We start from the raw sequence: 21,107 nt of genomic DNA on the forward strand, positions 1-21,107 counted from the left end.
TCGGAGGTCTTCTAGTCCAACCCCCCGCTATATCATTCCAGAGAACTGGCTGTCCAGTCTCTTCTTAAAACCTTCCAGTGTTGGAGCATTTACAACTTCTGAAGGCCAAGCTGTTCCACTGATTAATTGTTCTGTCAGGAAGTTTCTCCTTAATTCTAGGTTGCTTCACTCCTTGATTAGATTCCATCCGTTGTTTCTTGTCCTGCCTTCTGGTGCTTTGGAGAATGATTTGACCCCTTCCTCTTTGTAGCAGCCCCTCAAATACTGGAAGACTGCTATTGTATCGCTCCTAATCCTTCCCTTCATTAGGGTAGACATAACCCAATTCCTGCAACCCTTCTTCATACATTTTAGCCTCCAAGCTCCCTAATTATCTTAATTGCTCTTCTTTGCATTCTGCTTAGAATCTTAGCGCCTTTTTTGCAATGTGGTGACCAAAACAGGATGCGGTATTCCAGAAGGGCTCTTACTAAGGCTTTATAAAGCGGTACTAATACTTCCCGCGATCTTGATTCTACCTCGGTTAAGGCAACCTAGGATTGTATCGCCTTGCAGACTGCCCACCAGGAAGTGACCGGAAGGGAGGCCTCTGGCCCCCAGTGCAGTCCAGGACTCTGGTCTCGAATGACCAAGGCCCCGATGTGGTTGCCGCAGGAAGAAACAAGCATTTCCAAGCATTAAGCCTCTGTTGCAGCTGCTGCTGCTGCAGCTTCCCCCTCGATCCAGAGGCCTTGACTCCCCCCACCCACCCACCCTGACCTCTCCCCCCCTCCCCTGGAGTCGCTTCCCTCTCTTTCTCAATCATGGCTGTGGACAGGTGGGGCGCAAGGTTTGGTTACAGAGGCTTAGAAAATCCTTTGTGCGGTCAAAAATTAGAAGGCAGCGAGGTAGCCATGAAAGGGAAAGGGAGAGAAGGAAGGGAAGCGGCATTCTTGGGTAAGCCCGGCTCAGATCTGTGGCTTCTGCAAAGGATCTGAGAGGAAACGCAACACGAGCATGACTTTGGTGAGGGGCAAGGAAGGAAACTATAAATGGCACCATGACCGCATCGTTGGGAAAGAGAGAGAGAGAAAGAGACAGAGAGGTTGAGAGAGAGACAGAGAGGTTGAAAGAGAGACAGAGAGATTGAAAGAGAGACAGAGAGATTGAGACACAGAGAGAGATTGAGAGCGAGGCAAAGAGACAGAGGTTGAAAGACAAGAGAGATTGAGAGAAAAATTGAGAGATTGAGAGAGTCAGACAGAGATTGAGAGACAGAGATTGAGAGAGAGAGAGACAGATTGAGAGAGGAGTGGGAGCAGTTTGAAAAAGGGAGAAGGTTGAAATGGTTTTGAAGGAGAAGTTTATTTTCTGTTAATGCAGGACAAGCACCAGGGCCGACCGCCAGAGGATTCAGGTGAAAGAAAAGCTATCCCCAAAGGGGTTTCTTTGACAGGGATGAAGTAAGGGAAGAGGATTCCCACCCCCCTTCCAGTCGTTGGAAAGAAATTCTCCAGCAAAGGAGTGGTGGCTTGGGTGTTTTAAAATGGCTTGTTTTGCAACGTGGCAAACCGCATCACGGTTGCATGGCGAGAGAGGGAGGGGGTAGACAGAGAGATGATGATGATGATGAGTGGACAGGGACCAATAGCCAGGCAGGGTCCCATCCTCCATGACAGTCAGTGAAACTGGGATATGGTCCTGAATAGTGCAGCTCAAGTGCTTAGGCCATGGAAAAGGCCGCCCTTTGATGTGCAAGAAGGGAATGAGTGAAAGGCCAAGTCCACAGGTGATGCTCCAATTAATCTGATTCATCGCTAAAACGCCTTTGCGCAGGAATCTTCTCAACTAACAGTTAGCACCTGCTTGATAAAAGTCCATGGAATTCAAGGAAGGTTGGGCTCAGTCCGCTTGTGACTACACAGGGATTCTAGGCTGATCCCTCTTTTGACTCTGCCTCCAGGTTCTGCCACCGTTTCTCCTACATTTTGTGCCTGATTTTTCAGGGTGATGGGGGGGCGGGGAGGCACTATAGATCCGAAGATGGTATTCCTTGCATACCGCAGATTAAAAGGAATCTTTTCTCCATAAATATTGACTGCAGCTGAGGATTAGAGCTGTGAGAAGAGAACGAGACCCTCAAAGGCAAACTCTGACCTTGATGGATTACATTCCCTCTGGAGGGGGATCAGCTAACTCATCCTTACAAACCTTTCCGGCCAGATCTCAGTGAGGTAGGCAAGGATTAGTTTGATGATATCTACAATACCTGGTAAAACCCTTGATGTTATATTCTATCTGTGCAACTGGAAAGGGTGTTACTGGGGAAGGCCAGGGGTGAGAGGCCCTTGGTGCTCTCTTGAGCTGGCTTGTTTTCTTGCAGACCTTTCATTACCCTAAGTAGGTAACATTGTCAGTGAGCACTCTGAGATAGGCACAGCCCGTCGCTTCCAACTTATACGAGGATGACAAATATTGTGCCTGTGAGAACTCAGGGACTTTGTGTACACATTCGTGCCAAGAAGGGATGTGTGGGCCTCCAAGAAATTGTTGGCTGTCCAATTCAATACCATTAAATTATGCAATGTAATGTGTGTCTGCACGCAGGTGAGTGGTGGGCGAATGTGTGAAGAGTTGGGTGAAGAAGGGAAATTAGTGGCTTTGTTCATCAAAATGGCCTTTTCTCCATTTGGGGAGCCAACTTTGTTTCTACAGCCTCCACAGATTCCATTATATTTGTCCTCCACCTTCTCTAGACCAAGGTCCTCCAACCTTAGCAACTTTTAAGATTTGTGGACTTCAACTCCCAGACTTCAAAGTTACAACGGCAATGAAAAAAGTGACTTATGACCGCTTTTCACACTTACGACTGTTGCAGCATTAACCCCCAGCTGCAGTCAATACTTATGGAGAAAAGATTCCTTTTAATCTGCGGTTAATCATGTGATCAAAATTAAGAAGCCTGGCAACAGACTTATATTTATGATGGTTGCAGTCCCCCAGGGGGTCATGTGATCCCCCTTTGCGACCATCTGACAAGCAAAGTCAATGAGGAAGCCAGATTCACTTAACGGCCAGGTGACTAACTTAACAACTACAGCAATTCACTTAACAATTGCATTGAGAAAGGTTGTAAAATGGGTCAAAGCTCACTTAACAAAGGCTTCACTCAGCAACATCAATTTGGGGCTCAACTGTGGTCATAACTCAAGGACTATCTGTATTTAAGCGAGTCATGTTTCAGGCAGAATAGGGACCACTGATCCCCAAACGTGGCAAAAAAAATTCAGTGGAGTTTGCTTAGTTCTTAAATCCTATGGACTGATCAAAAGCATCTTCAGAACTTATGACAATTTGGAGATGTCTTTTCAACAGTTCTCTCTGCTCGTGCATGAAATAAAAGGCTGCCTTTTCATGTAAAACATGCTCAGGCTGTTTCTTTGACAGTGGAAATTGGTGGCTTCTATTATTACAGCCCTGCACAATTACCAAGTTGAAAATTACTTACTCAGCTGTAGTTTTACAACTAAATAAACCTCTGGCAGCATCAAACTATTTAATTGGTCCCTTAAAAATAGAGCAGGTAATATTTCTCAGGAATAAGCTCAATGCTCCGTGACTTTTTGGATGTTCTCCTGGAAGAATTAGGGAAATCGTTTGCCACTGCTGACTTCTAAAATGTTTTTTTGAGTTCCCAATCTAGTCTGCTACTTTGGATTTCCTGTAGTCTCTCATCCCCAAAAATCTTAGGTGATTCTAACTGAGCTTCACAAATCCAAAAAAGCCACCAGATGTCAGCAAAGAGTTGAGAATTTTGTTCTTTGCTGCCACCTAGTGTTAATCTGTGTTTTTGCAGCTTTGATATGGCAGTCTGAACTATTGAGGTTCAATCCAACTTAACTTTTCAAGGCTTTGTTACAGTCTTTCCTAAACACTGAAACTAATTATTCAAATATGTGGACCCTGAAATTAAAAAGTCGATCCTTTTGAACAATAACAAGTTGATTTCAGAAATTTCTTTTTAAAAAGTGGCAAGCGAAGGAAAAAATGACTGCAGGATTTATTATAGGCCAGCTGCCAAATTAGAGGATATGGATCAGGCCTTTGGAAATCCACATACCAAGTTGTCAAAAAGGCAAGAGAGCCTATCAACTATCCCAAGATTGCCAGACATCCAGCCCAATTACCAGTGGGAAATTTGACAGATCCCACTGGTTTCCTCTTCTGACAATTTCAAGTTTTTGGAGAACAAAGAAGGATGCCCTACCTAAAAGAGAGGAATTGGTCATGGACTGAAGATCTCAGGTTTTATAAATTGGATGAATAAATAAAATCCCAGGGAAAAGAAACACATCACAATGGCCATCAAGACAACTCAGATGGGAAAGGTTAAAAGAAGTCAGTCATGTATGTCAGACTTCCAGAAATAAAAGTTAACAAAGCAAAGGGTGTTGACCAATAAAAAATAAACGTCTCCATTCAATTAGTTGGAATACGCTCAACATCAGGATGTCTTATGTCTAGGTGCATAAGGGCAAAATTGGGAGAAATCTGACTTCACAGCAAAATGTGTAAGAACACTCGACACTCTACTCTGCTGGACCGCCAATTGAACATCAACAAGAAGTATGCAATGACAATGCCCACTCCAACTGCACTAATACAACTACGGTACTTCGTTCAGATTATGTCTACAAATAATGAGAAGGATGTCAAGTCCAAGAGGATAAGGCCCTCCCTTCTGATGAAGCTAAAACCGGGATAACTATAACTAGGTAAAAATGAAAAGAAGCAAGATTTGGATTAAGTTTGAGAAGCTGTTTCCTGAGGGTAAAAGCTGATAAGCGCTGCCTTTGATCTAACAAACCTAGATTCTCCTCCCTCGGGACAGTTTTTCAAACAAATTCTGGATGGATCTCCTGGGAGATCATTTGGTGGAGGTTTACATTGGACCAGATGACCTTCAAAATCCTTCCAACTCCTACATTTTAAGATTGGACCAGTTAGCCTATTGTTGGTCCTGCAAAACAACACAAGTTGACTTTTTTGTGTTATTTTTAAGTGCTACCGGGCAATATGTTCATTAATCTGGGATTTTTATAGCCCAGTTCAAATATTTATCAAGAGAGAATGCTTCCCATGCTAGCTGGATGCTATAGTTAAGTCTCCACCCTGCTGATTACACACATTCCAAAAATGTAAAATGCTGTATTTGATATTTACAAAGTACATTCTCGTGTAATGTGTACACACAATATTTTCAGTAAAATAGTTATCATCTTCTGATTTTTTTAAAAATGCTGTCATCTGTTTACTTTGCAACAGATTCGGAAGTTAATTCCTCAGCTAATGGATACCTATTAGCTCAGCTAATGGATATCTATTTCAGTGAGATTGAAATACATAGATTCACAAGAGGGCCAAGATAAATCCACTTTTAATGTTGTTTAGTAGTCCAAGCCTACTTGTTAGAGAGAGACTGGGAGAGCTGGAGGAGTCAAGCAGGGAATTCGTCTGGAATCTCTACACGGGCACAAAAAGGCAAAGTGAATGCTTCAAGATGCAGTGGTTAGTGTTGTACTACAGGCCACTTCTGCTGACTATCGGCTGCCTGCAATTTGGCAGTTCGAATACCAGGTTCAAGGTTGACTCAGCCTTCCGAGGTGGGTAAAATGAGGACCCAGATTGTTGGGGGCAATTTGCTGACTCTGTAAACCTATTTAGTATTCCATCCCATGTTTATGAAATGTTGATTAAAAATCATCCAGAAACGTGTTTTCCTAAACGGACTTTAAAAATGCACATTCCCCTTGAAAAAAAATTGTAGAACTTTCGCGAATCTACATTCTTTTATGAATGCAACTTCCACACATTGGGTAGTGTGGATTTCAAGAAAAAAAAATTGTCAAGAGTTTTTGATGAGGTCAGTGGATTGTGGCCAACAGATAGATACATGTGTACTGTTGTAGTAGTGTTCATTTGGGGGCAATTAAAAGCTGTCCACATTAAAAATGAGCTTCAGTTGATTAGACAGGCAAGTTCATGGGCCAAATTTGGCAACCTGGTGCATGACACTCAATAGGCAGTAAAGTGAATGTGTGAACTGTGGACAACCCCTCACCCTCATAAATCCTTTAGATGCCTAATTTAACCCTTAAGGGTATTTTAAACGAAGAAGCAGAAAGTGTTTTAGATAAAGCAGAGTGTCCACCGGGCCCAACAGTTGTGAGTACAGCTGTTCTTTCTTGCACTTACTACTGGTTCCAATGACTCACAGCAAGGTTTGGATAAAGGAACTACCCTCTATGATGTGGACCTCTTGTCAAACATTTTTAATTAGGTTATAAACTATTATAAAATGCAACATAAAGGTAAAGGTTTTCCTCACACATATGTGCTAGTCATTTCCATTCTAGGGGGCGGTGCTCATCTCCGTTACAAAGCCAAAGAGCCAGTGCTGTCTGAAGACATCTCCGTGGTCATGTGGCCGGCATGACTAAATGCCGAAGGTGCACGGAATGCTGTTCCCTTCCCACCAAAGGGGTCCCTATTTTTCTACTTGCATTTTTTTTACATGCTTTCGAACTGCTGAGTTGGCAGAAGCTGGGACAAGTAATGGGAGCTCACTCCATTGCGCGGTGCTAGGGATTCGAACTGCCGACCTTTCTGATCAACAAGCTCAGCGTGTTCGCCACTGCATCCCTCAAATGCAACATACAAAAGTAAATAAAAGAACAATGAAAGGGGAGAGGAACAGAGAGAGAAGTGAGGAAAGGTAGGGAAAAGAAAAGAAAAAAGAAACATTGACTTCCAACTCTGTTGCAGTGGAATAGGGCATCGATATCAAATCACTGCTTTTTGTTTTTCCATAATAATAGGAACAAGTCATTTCTATAAAGACCTATCAATCTAATCTATAAAACCTCAAGTCAAAGTTATATTCTTTTCCACATCAAGCATGAAATTGTTTCCATGTGGAAACCATATGACATTGACTTCTTGAAGGTCTTTGACACAGCAGAATTTCAGGTCCTTCTGGACTTCTTGTAAGGAAGTGGCCTCACCTGTTTAAAGGGATCCTAATAATTGATTATGATGGGGGGGTGTTACGCTTTGGAGTATTTCACTGTGGGGTACCCTGCTTGAGCAGGGGGTTGGACTAGAAGACCTCCAAGGTCCCTTCCAACTCTTGTTATTCTGTTATTATGGCTTTCTGAAAACCTGTCATCATCTAGTTACTTCAGAAGACCTTGGGAGGCAATCACCAGTATAAGATAGGTGCTGACACCATGAATTTTTGATGAGTTCATATCAGGTAATTTGCAGTGACTAATATAGGACTGCACCTCGTTATTGGCCTGTACAAATTAAACAGAACCAGCACAGGTAGTCCTCGACTTACGACATTCTGTTTAGTGACCGTTCAAAGTTATAACAGGATTGGAGGGGAAAAGGGGGCTTGCGAACATTTTTCATACTTACGACGGTTACGGCATGGGATCAAAATTGGGATGCTTGATAAATCGATTTGGAATTATGATGGTTGCAGTATAGCCGGGGGGCCCTGTGTTCTTTTGACAAGCAAAGTCAATGGAGAAGCCAGATTCACCCAACAACTGTGTTGCCGGCGTAACCATTTCAGTGATTCATGTAATTAACGGCGGCAAGAAAAGTTGCAAAACGGGGCAAAACTCACTTAAAAACAGAAATGTTGGCCTTTAACTGTGGTCGTAAGTCGAGGACTAACTGTATATGTTGCTACCTTTACACATAATGTATACTACTACGTGTTTTTATTCTACATTGCTAGTTGTCCACCCCTTAATAATGTGTGACCAAAGCACTATATAAAAGTCACCTTAATAACCCCTCAAATTGTGTTTCGGGCAGAAAAAAAATCACACCCCAATCTGCAGATGTGGAGCAACTCAGAAGACAACTCAGAAGGTGTAAAAAGATGCACTAAAGGTGTCCCCAAACCCACATGGGATTTTTTTTTCCCTGTTTCAAAACTGCACTGTAGCATTGCACCAAACAATTCTGTGGCCAGAGATAGTTTGATAGACACATCTTGAAATCTAGGAAGATGATTACAAGTGGACTTTGGGGGGTGGGGGGGGGGGAACGCTTTGGGATCTAGGGAGGGAGGAAGGAATAGTGAGTCAGACAAGGCTGGATTTATTGGGAATGTTCTCTTGGAAGCAGATTTCAGCCACCCTGAGCCCACCCCCAACTCCCCCTGTGTACTATTAAAGGCTCCGATTCAGAAGGACCACGTCTCCTCTGTTCTGTCCTTCACGTCCATCTGGCCTTTGGAAAAAAAAATTAAGTAGGTCAATTGGCGAGGGAAGCCAGCTGCTAAGGAAGGAAAATCTCTTCGGATTGACCCAAACTAGAACTTATGTAAAACTTTGGGCAGATGGCGAGTGCCCCCCCCCCCTTTTTTTTTTTAATGCCTAACCCGTGGTCTTCACCAGCCCCAACCTTTTTTTATCAGTTTTTGCAATAATGGCTTTGAATGAGGAAGGCTCCTGGCTTCGGTCATCCAAACTGCAAATATGCCAGGAGAAGATATAAACCTTCCATGGGGGAGCCGCTTTTTAAAAGAAGGGACTGGCCTCTCTCCTCCGTGGAGACCTTCTGGTGGGGCTTTTTCATCGTCCTACTGGGAGGCCCACAGGAAACCATGTGCTGGGAACCAGCTACTTTTAGGCCAGCACATTACAGGGTCTCCCTAAGCGGCCGAGGCTGCCGGGGAAGGGGTAGCACAAAAGCCGCGACAGCCTCTTTAGAGGGAGAGGAGCCTGCACTTTCCTCCTTGCAGAGTCACTTATGGGGTGCCTTTTTCCTTGAGAAGGGGGTCCCCATAAGCAGACCCAGCTGGGGGGGGGGGGGCTTGGCTTGGGACAGAATGCCCAAGCAGGAGAGATCACCATGCCAAAATATTCCCCTCTCACCCCTCTTGGGAAAGTCTCACTTTTCTTAAAAAGCAGAAGGCCTGCCCCCCTCCTTCCCCTCCCCCGACACACCCCCAAAGCGCCAGGATGGCAATGAATCCCCAAACTTGCCTGAAAGGTTCTTTCTGCGCACCCACCACCCTTCTTTGGCAAATCCAGGCTGGAATTGTCAAGGGAAAGTCAGGAGAAAAGGAGGAGAGACTAGGAAGGGGAGGGGTTATCCCTGGAGAAGCAGGCAGGTGGAGGGGGAAAAATGGGGTACTCAAGAACAACCCCCCCCCAAATGCCACACCTCCCCAACCACCACCACCCCAGCAAGTCCAGGATGGGACTGCCAAGCTAAAGTCAGAAGAAAGGAGGGGGAAAGTGGAGGGGAGGAGTTCTCTCTGCAGAAGAGACAGATGGAAGAAAAAACAGGGTACTCAAGAACCCCAAATGCCACACACCTCCCCCTCCCCTCCTCCTCAAAAGGCGCTTTTTACACCCCCTCCCTAAAGCAAATCCAGCCTGGGATTGTCAAGGAAGAGTCAGGGGGGAAAGCGGGAGACTTGGGGCGTGGGAGGTGGGTTTTTCCTCCCTGCAGAAGGTAGAAGAAGAAAAAAAACGGTGTACCCAAAGGCCACCCCTCTCCAAAAGGTGCTATCCCTCCCACCCCCCTGCGCCCCAAGGAAATCCAGGCCGGGATTCTGGGATTCTCAAGGGAAAGTTAGGAGAAAAGAGAGAGAGACTGGAATTGGGGGGAGGTTAATCCCTGCAGAAAAGACAGGTAGGAAAAAAAAATGGAATACACTCAAGCACCTCCCCCAAAATGCCACAATTCCCCAAAAGGAGCCACCCACCCCCCCATCCACCCAAATCCCATTCCCACCCCAGCCAATCCAGGCTGGGATTGTCCAGGGGAAAGTCAGGAGAGAGAGAGAAAGAGATGGGAATTGCGGGAGGGGGGTGCACTTAATCCCTGCAGAAGAGAGGGGTAGAGGAAAAAAACGGAATATACACTCAAGCACACACCCCCAAATGCCACAATTCCGCCCCCTCCCCCCCTTATCCCCACCCCCACCCCCCACCCCGACTCCAGCAAATCCAGGCTGGGATGATCAAGAGGAAAGTAAGAAGAGAGATTGGGGGGAGGTGTATTTACTCCCTGCAGAAGAGAGAGGTAGAAAAAACCGGAATACACTCAAGCACACCCCCCAAATGCCACAATTCCAACCCCAACCCCCCCAATTATCCCCACTTCCACCCCAGCAAATCCAGGCTGGGATTATCAAGAGGAAAGTAAGAAGAGAGAGAGAGAGAGGGAGGGAGAGAGACTGGAATGGGGGGGAGGTGTATTTACTCCCTGCAGAAGAGAGAGGTAGAAAAAACGGAATACACTCAAGCACACCCCCAAATGCCACAATTCCAACCCCCCATTATCCCCACTTCCAACCCCAGCAAATCCAGGCTGGGATGATCAAGAGGAAAGTAAGAAAAGAGAGGGGGAGGGAGAGAGGGGAGAGAGAAAGACTGGAATGGGGGGTATTTACTCCCTGCAGGAGAGAGAGGTAGAAAAAAACCGGAATACACCCAAGCACACACACCCCCATGCCACAATTCCCCCCCTCCCTCCCCATTATCCCTACTTTCATCCCAGCAAATCCAGGCTGGGATTGTCCAGGGGAAAGTCAGGAGAAAGTGGGGAGGGATTTTTTTTTAAATCCTCCGCAGAAGAGGCAGGTAGGAGGAAAGGGGGGGGGGAGAAAGAAACAACCCCCGGGCTTACTCACCCAAAAGACCAAATTGAAAAGGAACACCATGTATTTCAGGCAGCACAAGCAGCCCCTGGCCATGCTGCACTTCTTGAACTCTAGGAGGAAAACAAAGGACAGGTCCAGGTAAAAAACCAGGTATTTGCTGCTGCCGCCGTTGCGGCCGTCGCTCCGGGGCTCGTCCCTTTGCAAGCCGGGGCCCGCGGGGGCACCGGCACCGGTGGCGCGTCGGCCTCCTTGCCGGCGGGGTCCGGCTGTGCCGTAGAAAGCGCCCGCCGTGAAGCCCCGGCTGAACCGCTTGCCCGTCGGCGAGGCTTTGGCGAAGTCCGAGTCTTTGCTCTCCAGAGACGGGCTCCGGCGGATGGAGGAGTCTTCGCTACTCGACTTCTCCATGCTCGGTGCGGGCTGCTGCGGCGGCGGCGGCGGGCATCGCCCGGCCAAGCCGCTTTCGGCCTCCCCCTACAGCCTGGCCCGCATCGCCAGCCCCCTCCTCCTCCTCCTTCCTCCGCAGCCCCCTTTTTCAGCGGAGGGAGGGCGGCCCCGCCGGCTCGGCTTTCCACGCCCGGGGTCGAAGCTGTGGGGGCGGCTGAGGGGGCATGGCGCGACCGCGGGGTGTGGGGGTCTTCCTCACGGCCGCCCCGACATGACTTGGCGCTTTGCTCCCGCTCGGGAAGCTGAGAGAAGAGAGGGCAGCAGCAGGTGCAGGGAAACTGAGGGAAAGGTCCGTCGGGCTGACAGGAACGGCTTCCCGCCTGGCCCCGTAGCTGCGACCTTCACGAACACCACCACCCGCTCCTTTCACCGAGCCCCCGCGCTCGTCCCGAGCCGCCGGGCTCTCTCCGCGCCCGACTGAGGTGCCCGCTCTTAAATAGTCCTCCTTTCCAGCCCCGCCCCTTTCGCTCTTGGGGCGGCCAATGGCGAGGGGCCTTTCATCCCACGCGCGCCGGGACGAGCCCCCCCCGCCTCAAATAAATTTAAAATTAAAAAAAAAAATGACACGAGCGCTTTCATAGGATTAGCGCTCCTGGTTTTTCTGGCCTATAGAAGTGCACGAGGGGGGACGGCGGAGGCTTCCTTAGCCGTGTATGAACATGAAAGGGGACGGGAAGGGCGGAGGGGGGGGAAGGAGGGGGAGGTGATCCCTCAGCCGTCATGCGGAACCAGAAGCCGGCATCTTGTGGCTTGGATTCCCTCTCTGACCGACTTAGATCTGGACCGGGCGGCTCGAATTTCTGGCAGCTTCTGCCAAGGAATCGGGTGGCCAGGCGGTCGCGCTGCTTTAATGCAAGGTGCGGGCAAGTCACTCCAAGCGGGTGGGAGGCGGAGGTGCCAAAAAAACTGCCCTTCAATATAGGGGGGATACGGGGATAATAAGAGTTGGAAGGGGCCTTGGAGGTCTTCTAGTCCAGCCCTCTGGCCTAGCGGTACTGAAGAACGCTGGGAATACAGGTACTCCTCGACATACGACCACAATGGAGCCCAAAACTTTGGTTTTTACTATCTTCCTTGCCACGGTTGTTAAGTGAGTCACTGCAGTTGTTAAGCAAATCTGGCTTCCCCGTTTGACTTTGCTGGTCAGAAGGTCGCCAAAGGGGATCTTGTGACTTTGGGACACTAACTGTCACTCCCTTTAGGTAGTCCTCCACTTACAGCCACAATTGAGCCCAAAAGTTTACTGCTAAGTGAGACACTTGTTAATTTTATCCCCATTTTACAACCTTTCTTGCCATGGTTGGTTAAGTGAAGCATTGCAGTTGTTAAGTGAATAAGACAGTTGTTAAGTGAATCATTGTAGTCGTTAAGTGAATAAGACAATATTTAAGTGAATCATTGCAGTCGTTAAGTGAATAAGACAATTGTTAAGTGAATCATTGCGGTCGTTAAGTGAATCATTGCAGTCGTTAAGCGAATCTGGCTTCCCAATTCCCTTTGCTTGTCAGAAGATTGCAAAAGGGGATCATGTGACACCCCCCAGGGAACTGCAACCATCATATGAAGCACTTGTTAATCCTCTGAATTTTGATCACATGATCACGACGGTCGTAAGCGTGAAAAACTGTCCTTTTTTTTCCCCCAGTGCTGTTCTAAAGGAATTGTTGTGCCGGTAAGTCGAGGACTATTCTGTACAGAAGAACAGAATGGAAAGGACCTTGGCGGTCTTCTAGTCCAGGGGTCGCCAACCTTTTGGACCTCAGGGACCACCAAACTCATAATTTTAAATCCCAGGTGGACCAGAGACCCTGGGAAAATCCCCAAAAAAGTCTGCCGGAAAATTCCCCACCCCATTTTCCTACTGATCGATCAGTCATTCTTTGAGACTGCAGGATACCGTCTCCAGCTCCATTCTCAGGGAGAGAGAGAGAGAGACTTTGGGCTTCATGCAAGGAAAGCAGCAGAAGTCTTTCTTTTTCTCCCCCAAACTCCACCAGAAATGAGTCTTTGTGAGACTTGACATGCCGGTGCAGCCTCTTGGAGCAGGATGCCCCGCAGGGTCCCAAAGACTCACTTCTGGCGGAGTTTGGGGGGGGAGAAAGAAAGACTTTTGCTGCTTTCCTTGCGTGCAGCCAAAAGCAGAAGAAAGAAGCGGAAAGAAGCAGCCCAACGGCCAGGCAAGATGTGTGGGGCAAATGGGGCAAGTTCCTCCCCTCCGCCCTTCCCCCCCTCCCCTCACTACCTCATGTTGTTCGCAATGCAAGCGACTCAAGCCTTGTGTTCCCATGGGCCATGTGCAGCCTTGTGTTCCTGCGCAGCCTGGATTAATGGCTTTGGGGGTGACATTTCACTGCGGGCCACCAACATTTTCTTGCAGACCACCACTGGTCCCCAGCCCACCAATTGGCGACCACTGTTCTAGTCCAACCCCCAACCCAAACACTAAAGATCCTTGCCAAACCACAATCAGCTGTGGTCCCAAAGCTGTGCTTTTTTTTCCAAAAGGCAACTGGACTTTCTTGGGTTTTTTTTTCTCCTTGAAAATGTTTTATTTCTCATCCAAGAATGATGAGAAACAAAATGTTTACAAGGGGAAAAAAAATAATCAAGGAAGTCCAGTTGCCTTTTGGAAATGTATCTTTGGGACATAACCCTAACCTGGATGACGGAGAACCTCCATAGACATGAAGGTCTGTTTAAAAAAGGGGGGGAACCTGGCTTGGCTGTGGCACGCAATCCCTGTTAATTTTGCTTGTCAGAAGTTTGCAAGTGGTGGTCACATGACACACACCCCGGGGACACTGCAACCGTCATAAATGAGTCGGCTGCCAAGCGGCTTTTGATTTTGATCATGTGACAGTGGAGATGCTACAAACAGTTGTAAGCATTGAAAAATGGCCATCAGTCACTTTTTGCCAGTGCTGTGGAAACTTCAAACAGTCACAAAACAAAATGGAGGGTTACCTGTATGCGAAAGGAGTATGTAACAATCGCTTTCGTTGTTTTTTTATTTATTTATTTTGTTGGAAGTTAAAACCCACCCCTCTCCTCCTAGGAAATATTAAAAAGGCAGAATATTTCCCCAGAGGCAGAAACTCAGCCCCACCGCACCACCTTTGCTAATGGGCCATTAAGGCCTTGGCCAGAGTATTTTACATGACAAAGGCCTCTATCCATCTCACCAACTGGCCTGGGAAGACTGCATCAGCCAGCACTCAGGTGAAGCCATGTAGTCCAGACAAAGCCTACAAAGTTAGTTAAGATCCCCGCCCCTGGGAGTCTGACAGCCAATGGGATACATTTCTCACACAGGAACAGGAAACACTAAGGTGGCGCCCAACAGAGGGCATAAAACCCAGGCACTTTCAGCATCGCAGCCCGCCCTTCTTTGGAGCTCCAAGCCATGTGGTCCTGCCCATCATTAAACCGTCTTTCCAAACAGCCTCCATGTTTCCAGTGTCTTTTTCCCCACTTGGAACTGAACCCAGAAGGATAATTCTTCCAACATTTTTTTTAAAAAAAACATGACCTTGGATGATATTTTGTAGCTAGGAAAATGCAGCTTTTGCTAGGGACTGTAATCCCCCCTATACAATTGTCTGAAAACAAAAAAAAGGAAGCAAATCCCCATTGTTTCCTACGGCAGAATATCCCAAATATTTTATTCTGTGCAGAAAGTGTTCTGCACAACTCCACTGAAACCGGCAGATGCAAGACGCATAAACGCTATCAAAAGTTGTCACCTAAGCTGTCCCAACGAGTGGCACCCAGCTGGTTTGCTTATTTTCTCAAGGATGTTGCAGAAAATAACCTGCTGACTGCCGGCTGACTGCAATTTGGCAGTTCGAATCTCGCACCAGTTCAAGGTTGACTCAGCCTTCTGTCCTTCCCAGGTCAGCAAAATGAGGACTCGGGTGGTTGGGGGCATCTTGCTGACTCTGTAAACCGCTTAGAGAGGGCTGTGAAACTGAAGCGGTATATAAGTCTAAGTGCTATTGCTCTCTATCATCTATGGTGGTGCAATGGTTAGAAAGCAGTATAGCAATATGACTGCCCACTGCCAACAGTTCGATCCTGACCAGTTTAAGATTGATTTAGCCTTCCATCCTTCCAAGGTCATTAAAATGAGGACCCAGGTTGTTGGGAGCAATATGCTGATTCTGTAAACTGCTTAGAGAGGGCTGTAAAACACTATGAAGTGATATAGAAATCCAAGTACATGATGGCGAATCTGTGGCACACAGAGCCATTTGTGTTGGCACGCAAGCCGCAGGCGTACCTCACTAGCATGCCCGTGCCTCTTAGCTGATTTTTTTTCGGTTGGTTTGAGGCCTTTTTCAGCCTCTCAGAGGCTTGAAAAAAGCCTCTGCAAGACTTTTCAGGGTAATTATAGGCCTGTTTCATCACTTCCTGTAATATTGGAAGTGACAAAACGGGCCTATAATTCATCCTGAAAAGCCTTGCAGAGGCTTTTTCCAAGCCTCTGGGAGGGTGAAAAAGGCCTTAAACCAGCTGAAAAATCAGCTGTGAGGTGCAGTGCAGGTAAGGGGGGAGGATTGCGTACGCATGCACAGAGGGTGTGGGGAGGGGGGCACACATTGCATTCTGGGGGCTGGCACACGAATACGGGCACGCTGGCACGAATGCAATTTTGGGCACAGGAACCCCAAAAGGTTAGCCACCACTGGCATAGGAGCTCCTGCTTGAGCAAGGGGTTGGTCTAGAAGACCTCCAAAGTCCCTTGCAATTTGGTTGTTCTGTTTTCTTTCCCCCAGAGCATCACAGTAACCAACTAGGGCGCCATATTTCCTCCAAAGGAAGAAAGGACAAGACCCTTCATTGATTGCTTATTTGTACCCTAAGGCTATCATTAAGTGTTATGATTCTTGACGAATGTATCTTTTCTTTTTATGTACACCGAAAGCATATGCACCAGAGACAAATTCTTTGTGTGTCTAATCACACTTGGCCAATAAAAAATTCATTCATTCTGTTCTGACCCAAACCTGGTTCCAGGAGAGCAAACACAAGACAAAGATAACAACACAACCTTTTACTGTTTCATTTATGAATCCCCTTCCTTCACAGATAAAAGGCTGCTTCCAACTAATTAGCTCCGACAAGGAAGAGCCTTGGCAAGTTTTTGCAAGGCTGCCAAGAACACCAGATAAAGTTACTAAACAATAAATCAAAGAGTCTCCAAACACCAACTCAGATATTCCTAACGTTCGCCAGGCTCAAGTATCAAACTTCTTTGCCTTCTGCAAAGAATTCTGGTTTCTCAGCTGGCTTTTATCTCAAAAGATAGGGGCCATTATCTTGCAGCCTTACTCCCGAGTCGCCCGTGCTGCTGCAGCTGCTCTTTCCTTCGAGCAGCCCTGAGCGCACGCGCACTGGGCCCAGGCTCCTCAGGGACCTCTTCATCACTGCTGCCAGCCTCCACAATCTCCAAAGGCAGCGCTCCACTCCCTGATGGTCCTGGCCCCATCCCTGCATCACACGCAGGCCCCTCATCTGAGTCCTCGCTCTCTGAGACCTCAGCCCTCTACACCTGCTAATGGCGAACCACAACACATTCATTCATTCATTCATTCATTCATTGATTCACAAAATAAGAATTATGAGAGTTTTCTCGCCATCACCACTTCCAATGGCCCTACATTGTCTTCGGCTCCCTGTTTATTTTTAGCATACCTAAAGATAGGTCGGCTCTTGAGTTCTGCCTTAAGAACCTCTAAACTAGTTGATGGCAACCAACTTTCTACCCTTAAAGCTCATCCTAAAATCCCTAGTTGTTCAAAAAAAATTCAATGATCATTTATGCACACAGTAGAACTCGGATTCTGCCTTCATCCCCGGTGGCTATTAAGCTGCAGAAGAACTCCGATATTGTGAAGCTTCCCAGAAGTGTATTGCTATTTCTGAAGGTACTCTGCTGGGAAATTCTGCAAGGAGATCGCAAGGGGACTGACACACTTGTATTCCTATCTTGTCTTCTTCTAGAAGATGGCAAGCATCTTCCCATTTTGATCGCTATGCACGTTTACATCAACAACCCTGAGCCAACAATGCTGGGAGGTTGGGGGTTTTTTTGTGTGTGTGATCTGATTCAGCATCTGGTCTGACCCGAACTCTATTCCAATAAGCAAACAATAACCAAAGGAAACAGAAACCTTTTAATAAGTCTTACGAATCGCCGGTTAAAAGGCTGCTGCAAACTAATTAACTTTGATAAGCACAAACCTCGCCAAAACTGTGCGAGGCTGCCAAGAATCACAGATAAGAAATGTTTCGCAACACAAGAGTCTTCAAATACCAACTTAAGACACTGTAATGTCCACGAGGCTGAGTTTCAAAATGTCTTTGCTTCCTGAAAAGAAGGTTAGTTTCACAGCTGGCTTTTATCTTCTTGAAGGAGGGGCCATTATCTTGCAGCCTTACTCCGAAATCGCCCGTGCTGCTGCAACTGCTCTTTCCTGCGAGCAACTTTGCGCATACGCACACTTGGCACAGGCTCCTCGAGAAACTCCTCATCGCTGCTGCCAGCCCCCACAATCTCTGAAGGCAGCACTCCACTCCCTAATGGTCCTGGCCCCTCATCTGAGTCCTCGCTCTACTCGCTCTCCTCTCCCTGTCCCTCACACATGCACCTTCCGCACCTGCTGCCGCCTACCACAACAGCATCTGTCAGCCTGCCAAATAGACACAAAAACCAGGTAAGTTAATTCTACTTTGCAGGGAGACCTCGATTTCCAACAGTTCATTTAGTGACCGTTCAAAGTTACATCACCGCTGAAAAATGGGATGTACTTCACATGAGCTTTGCAGCATCCCCATGGCCGTGTGATCAAAATTCAGACCCTTGGCAACGGACTCATATTTATGACGGTTGCAGTATCTTGGGAGTCCCAGGATCCCCTTTTGTGACCTTCCTGTGATGACCCAGGGCGTGGCACAAAAATACCAAAGTCACCAAAGTAGATAAATTCCCCTTAATGCCTCCAACTTGGCCCCCAATGTCCAGTTATCCTTGGCGGGAGATCAAACTCTTCCAAAAACAGTCTACAAAGGGAAGAAATGCAGTCCGAACCCAAAGTAAAGGTAAATTAGAAATAAAAACAACAAAAACCAGGCTAAACTAATTAACACACAGTCCAGGATAATAACTTGCCAACTTCCAAAAGATAATGAGGCACACACACAGTTGGGAGGACGCCAATACCCTCGACAAAGATAATGCACACTTTGCTTCCAGCGACTTTGCCATGTGCAGTTTGCCCTTTTAAACAGTCTTCCCAGCTGCAACCAATGAAAGGGATCAGGGCCTTTTTCTCTCGTAAATCACATTGTTCCCTTCTCCGTTCCTCCCTGCCATGCCCTGGGATGAAGAGTGGGTGGGCCTGGGTCTTCCTCTGAATGCCCAGCCGGCCTCTGCCCTTCCCCAGTTTCCTCCACAGCCACCGGAGCCACACTCTCACTCCCTGTCAGCTGCTCACTCTCCCCCTCAGAATCAGACTCCAACTGGGACATGACACTTCTGACAAGCAAACTCCATGGGGAAGCCAGTTTCGCTCAAGGACCGTGTTGCTACCTTACCAACTGCAATGATTCACTCAACCACTGCAGCAAGAAACGGTCGTAAAATGGGGGCAAAACTCACTTAACAAAGTGTTTCCGTTTAGCAATGGAAGTTTGGGGTTCACTTGTGGTCATAACTGGAGGAGTACCTACATCAGTGATGGCTAACCTTTTCGGCATCGAGTGCCAAAGTGCAAGCGCACACGTGCATTGCCAAAATGCACTACACACATCCCCCGTGCATGCCCCCTGTGCATGCCCCCTGCCCTCCGCGCATGCACCCCGCCCCTGTTCATGCACATGCACCCCCATGCATGCATGTCCCGTGCATGCACGTGTGTTCCTGTACATGCACATGCATCCCTGGTCATGCATGTGAACCCCCGCATTTGCCCCACCTGCCATGCATGCACCCTGTCCCTCACACATGCACCCCATTTCCTGCGCATGCACCATGCCCCAGCGCATGCACAACAGAGGCCCAAAGATCAGCTGGCCAGCTGGAGCTAAGATGGAGCAACAGCTCGCGTGGCCAGACAGAGGGCTCTGCGTGCCACCTCTGGCACACGTGCCATAGATTCACCATCACGGACCTATATTATAAAACTAACTCTTGCATACAATACACGCATAAATACAATTTTCCCACCATTATAGTCTGAGATTCCTTTCTGAGATTCTTGCTCTATCCCAGGAGTCGGCAACCCACGGCTCTGGAGCCACATGTGGTTCTTTTATCTCTCTCTGCTACGGCTCCCTCTCACTCAAAATATGCACCACAGATTTATTGAGCTTTTCAACCCTTAGTAAGGCAGCTATGGATAAATCCAAGAAAAGAAAAGTTTCCGAAGAAAACAGTACGTTTAATGGTCCGTGGGCAGAGTCAAAATGGTTTTTGTGGCTTCCGGTGTTTTCTTTTCTGTGGGAAATGGGTCCAAATGGCTCTTTGAGTGTTTAAGATTGCTGACCTCTGCTCTATCCACTATGCGGCTCTGGGTTAGGACCTCTTTTATCTGACTGTTCCCAAGGCAGTATCTTTCCCCCTGGTCCCAAGGCCTTTCCCACATACAGCAGCATCACAGCACCACACAAAGTGAAATACTGACTTTGCACTTCATTTCGTATTTCAAGTCAGCCTGAAAACACCTTGAACACCATGTAGTGCTAATCAATCTGTCACGAAGAAATCTTTTCTGACCAGATAAAACTACCCTTAGCAAGCCTCTTCTGAGTGAAGCTCAACAGCTGATAACTTCATGGACAATTCCCATCTATTTATTGTCATTGCCTTCTTTCCAAGGCCTCTAGTCCACCCTCCAATCCAATATTTTCTGGTGGTCTCCTATCCAAGCACAGAACAGTTCCTCGACTTACAGCAGTCTACTTAGTGGCCGGTTGAAGTTACAATGACCCTGAAAAAAGGGACCCCCACAGCATCCCCCACAGTCACGTGATTTACATTCGGACTGTTTGAGGTATTAAGATTTAAGAGCTGACCAGCAGCAGTAATAGCTGCCAGATGTGGCTGATGTGATCAGAGTGATTGAGCATAGCACGGGTATTTCCCTTTAAGACTGCGGATTAAAGATCCCTTTAAGAGGTGTTTATATAAGAGGCAGCCATTAGAGGGTGTGCCCTCTCTCCTTGTGTCCAGTATTCATTGCAGAGTTCTCTTAGAGCAGTGGTCGCCAACCATTGGGCCGGGGACCACTGGTGGTCTGCAAGAAAATTCTGGTGGTCCGCAGAGAAATGTCACCCCCAAAGCACCCCCCAAAGCAATTAATCCAGGCTGACGGAAACACAAGGCTATGCTGCCCACATGGCCTGCGGGAACACAAGGTTTGCATCGCTAGCATTGCAAACTACACGAGGAAATGGGGGGAGGGAGAAAAGGGTAGAAGGAGGGAACTTGCCCCACTCGCCCCATGTGCCTCGCCTGGCCACCAGGCTGCTTTGTTCCACTTCTTTCTTCTTCTGTTTTTGGCTGCACGCAAGGAAAGTAGAGAAGTTTCTTTCTCTTCCCCAAACTCTGCCAGAAATGAGTCTATGGGACCCTGCAAGGCCTCCTGCTCCAAGAGGCTGCGCCGGCGCAACAATTCTCACAAAGACTCATTTTTGATGGAGTTTGGGGGAGAGAAAGAGAAACTTCTGCTGCTTCTGCTGCTTTCCTTGCATGAAGCCAAAAGTCTCTCTCTTGCTCGCTCGCTCTCTCTTCCGCTGAGAACAGAGCTGGGGATGGTATCCTGCAATCCCAAATAAAGATCAGAAAATGGGGTGGGGAATTTTTCTGCAGACTTTTGGGGGGATTTTCCCAGGGTCTCTGGTCCGCGGGATTTAAAATTATGAGTTTGGTAGTCCTTGAGGTCCAAAAGGTTGGTGACCTCCAGATTAGAGTTAAGAAGAAGAAAGT

General features: G+C 47.4%; 1 protein-coding gene across 8 annotated transcripts in view; it reads right to left on the bottom strand.

The window, feature by feature from the left end:
* Positions 1–21,107, bottom strand: part of TSPAN9 (tetraspanin 9) — a 104,890-nt gene that overhangs the window by 34,952 nt on the left and 48,831 nt on the right. For 4 of the 8 annotated variants that reach the window (XM_087934297.1, XM_087934296.1, XM_087934295.1 and 1 more), the window contains one exon: positions 10,706–10,785. In XM_087934297.1, coding sequence (XP_087790423.1) covers positions 10,706–10,768 — 63 coding nt within the window. In that variant the 5' untranslated portion in view covers positions 10,769–10,785. Of the gene's footprint in view, positions 1–10,705; positions 11,555–21,107 lie in introns of those variants that run through there. The other 4 variants (XM_087934293.1, XM_087934291.1, XM_087934292.1 and 1 more) reach the window with 4 other exon arrangements.

Source organism: Pseudonaja textilis, chromosome 5, assembly GCF_049901715.1.
Source record: "Pseudonaja textilis isolate UNSWEBS1 chromosome 5, rPseTex1.2, whole genome shotgun sequence".
Taxonomy (NCBI): Eukaryota; Metazoa; Chordata; class Lepidosauria; order Squamata; family Elapidae; genus Pseudonaja; species Pseudonaja textilis.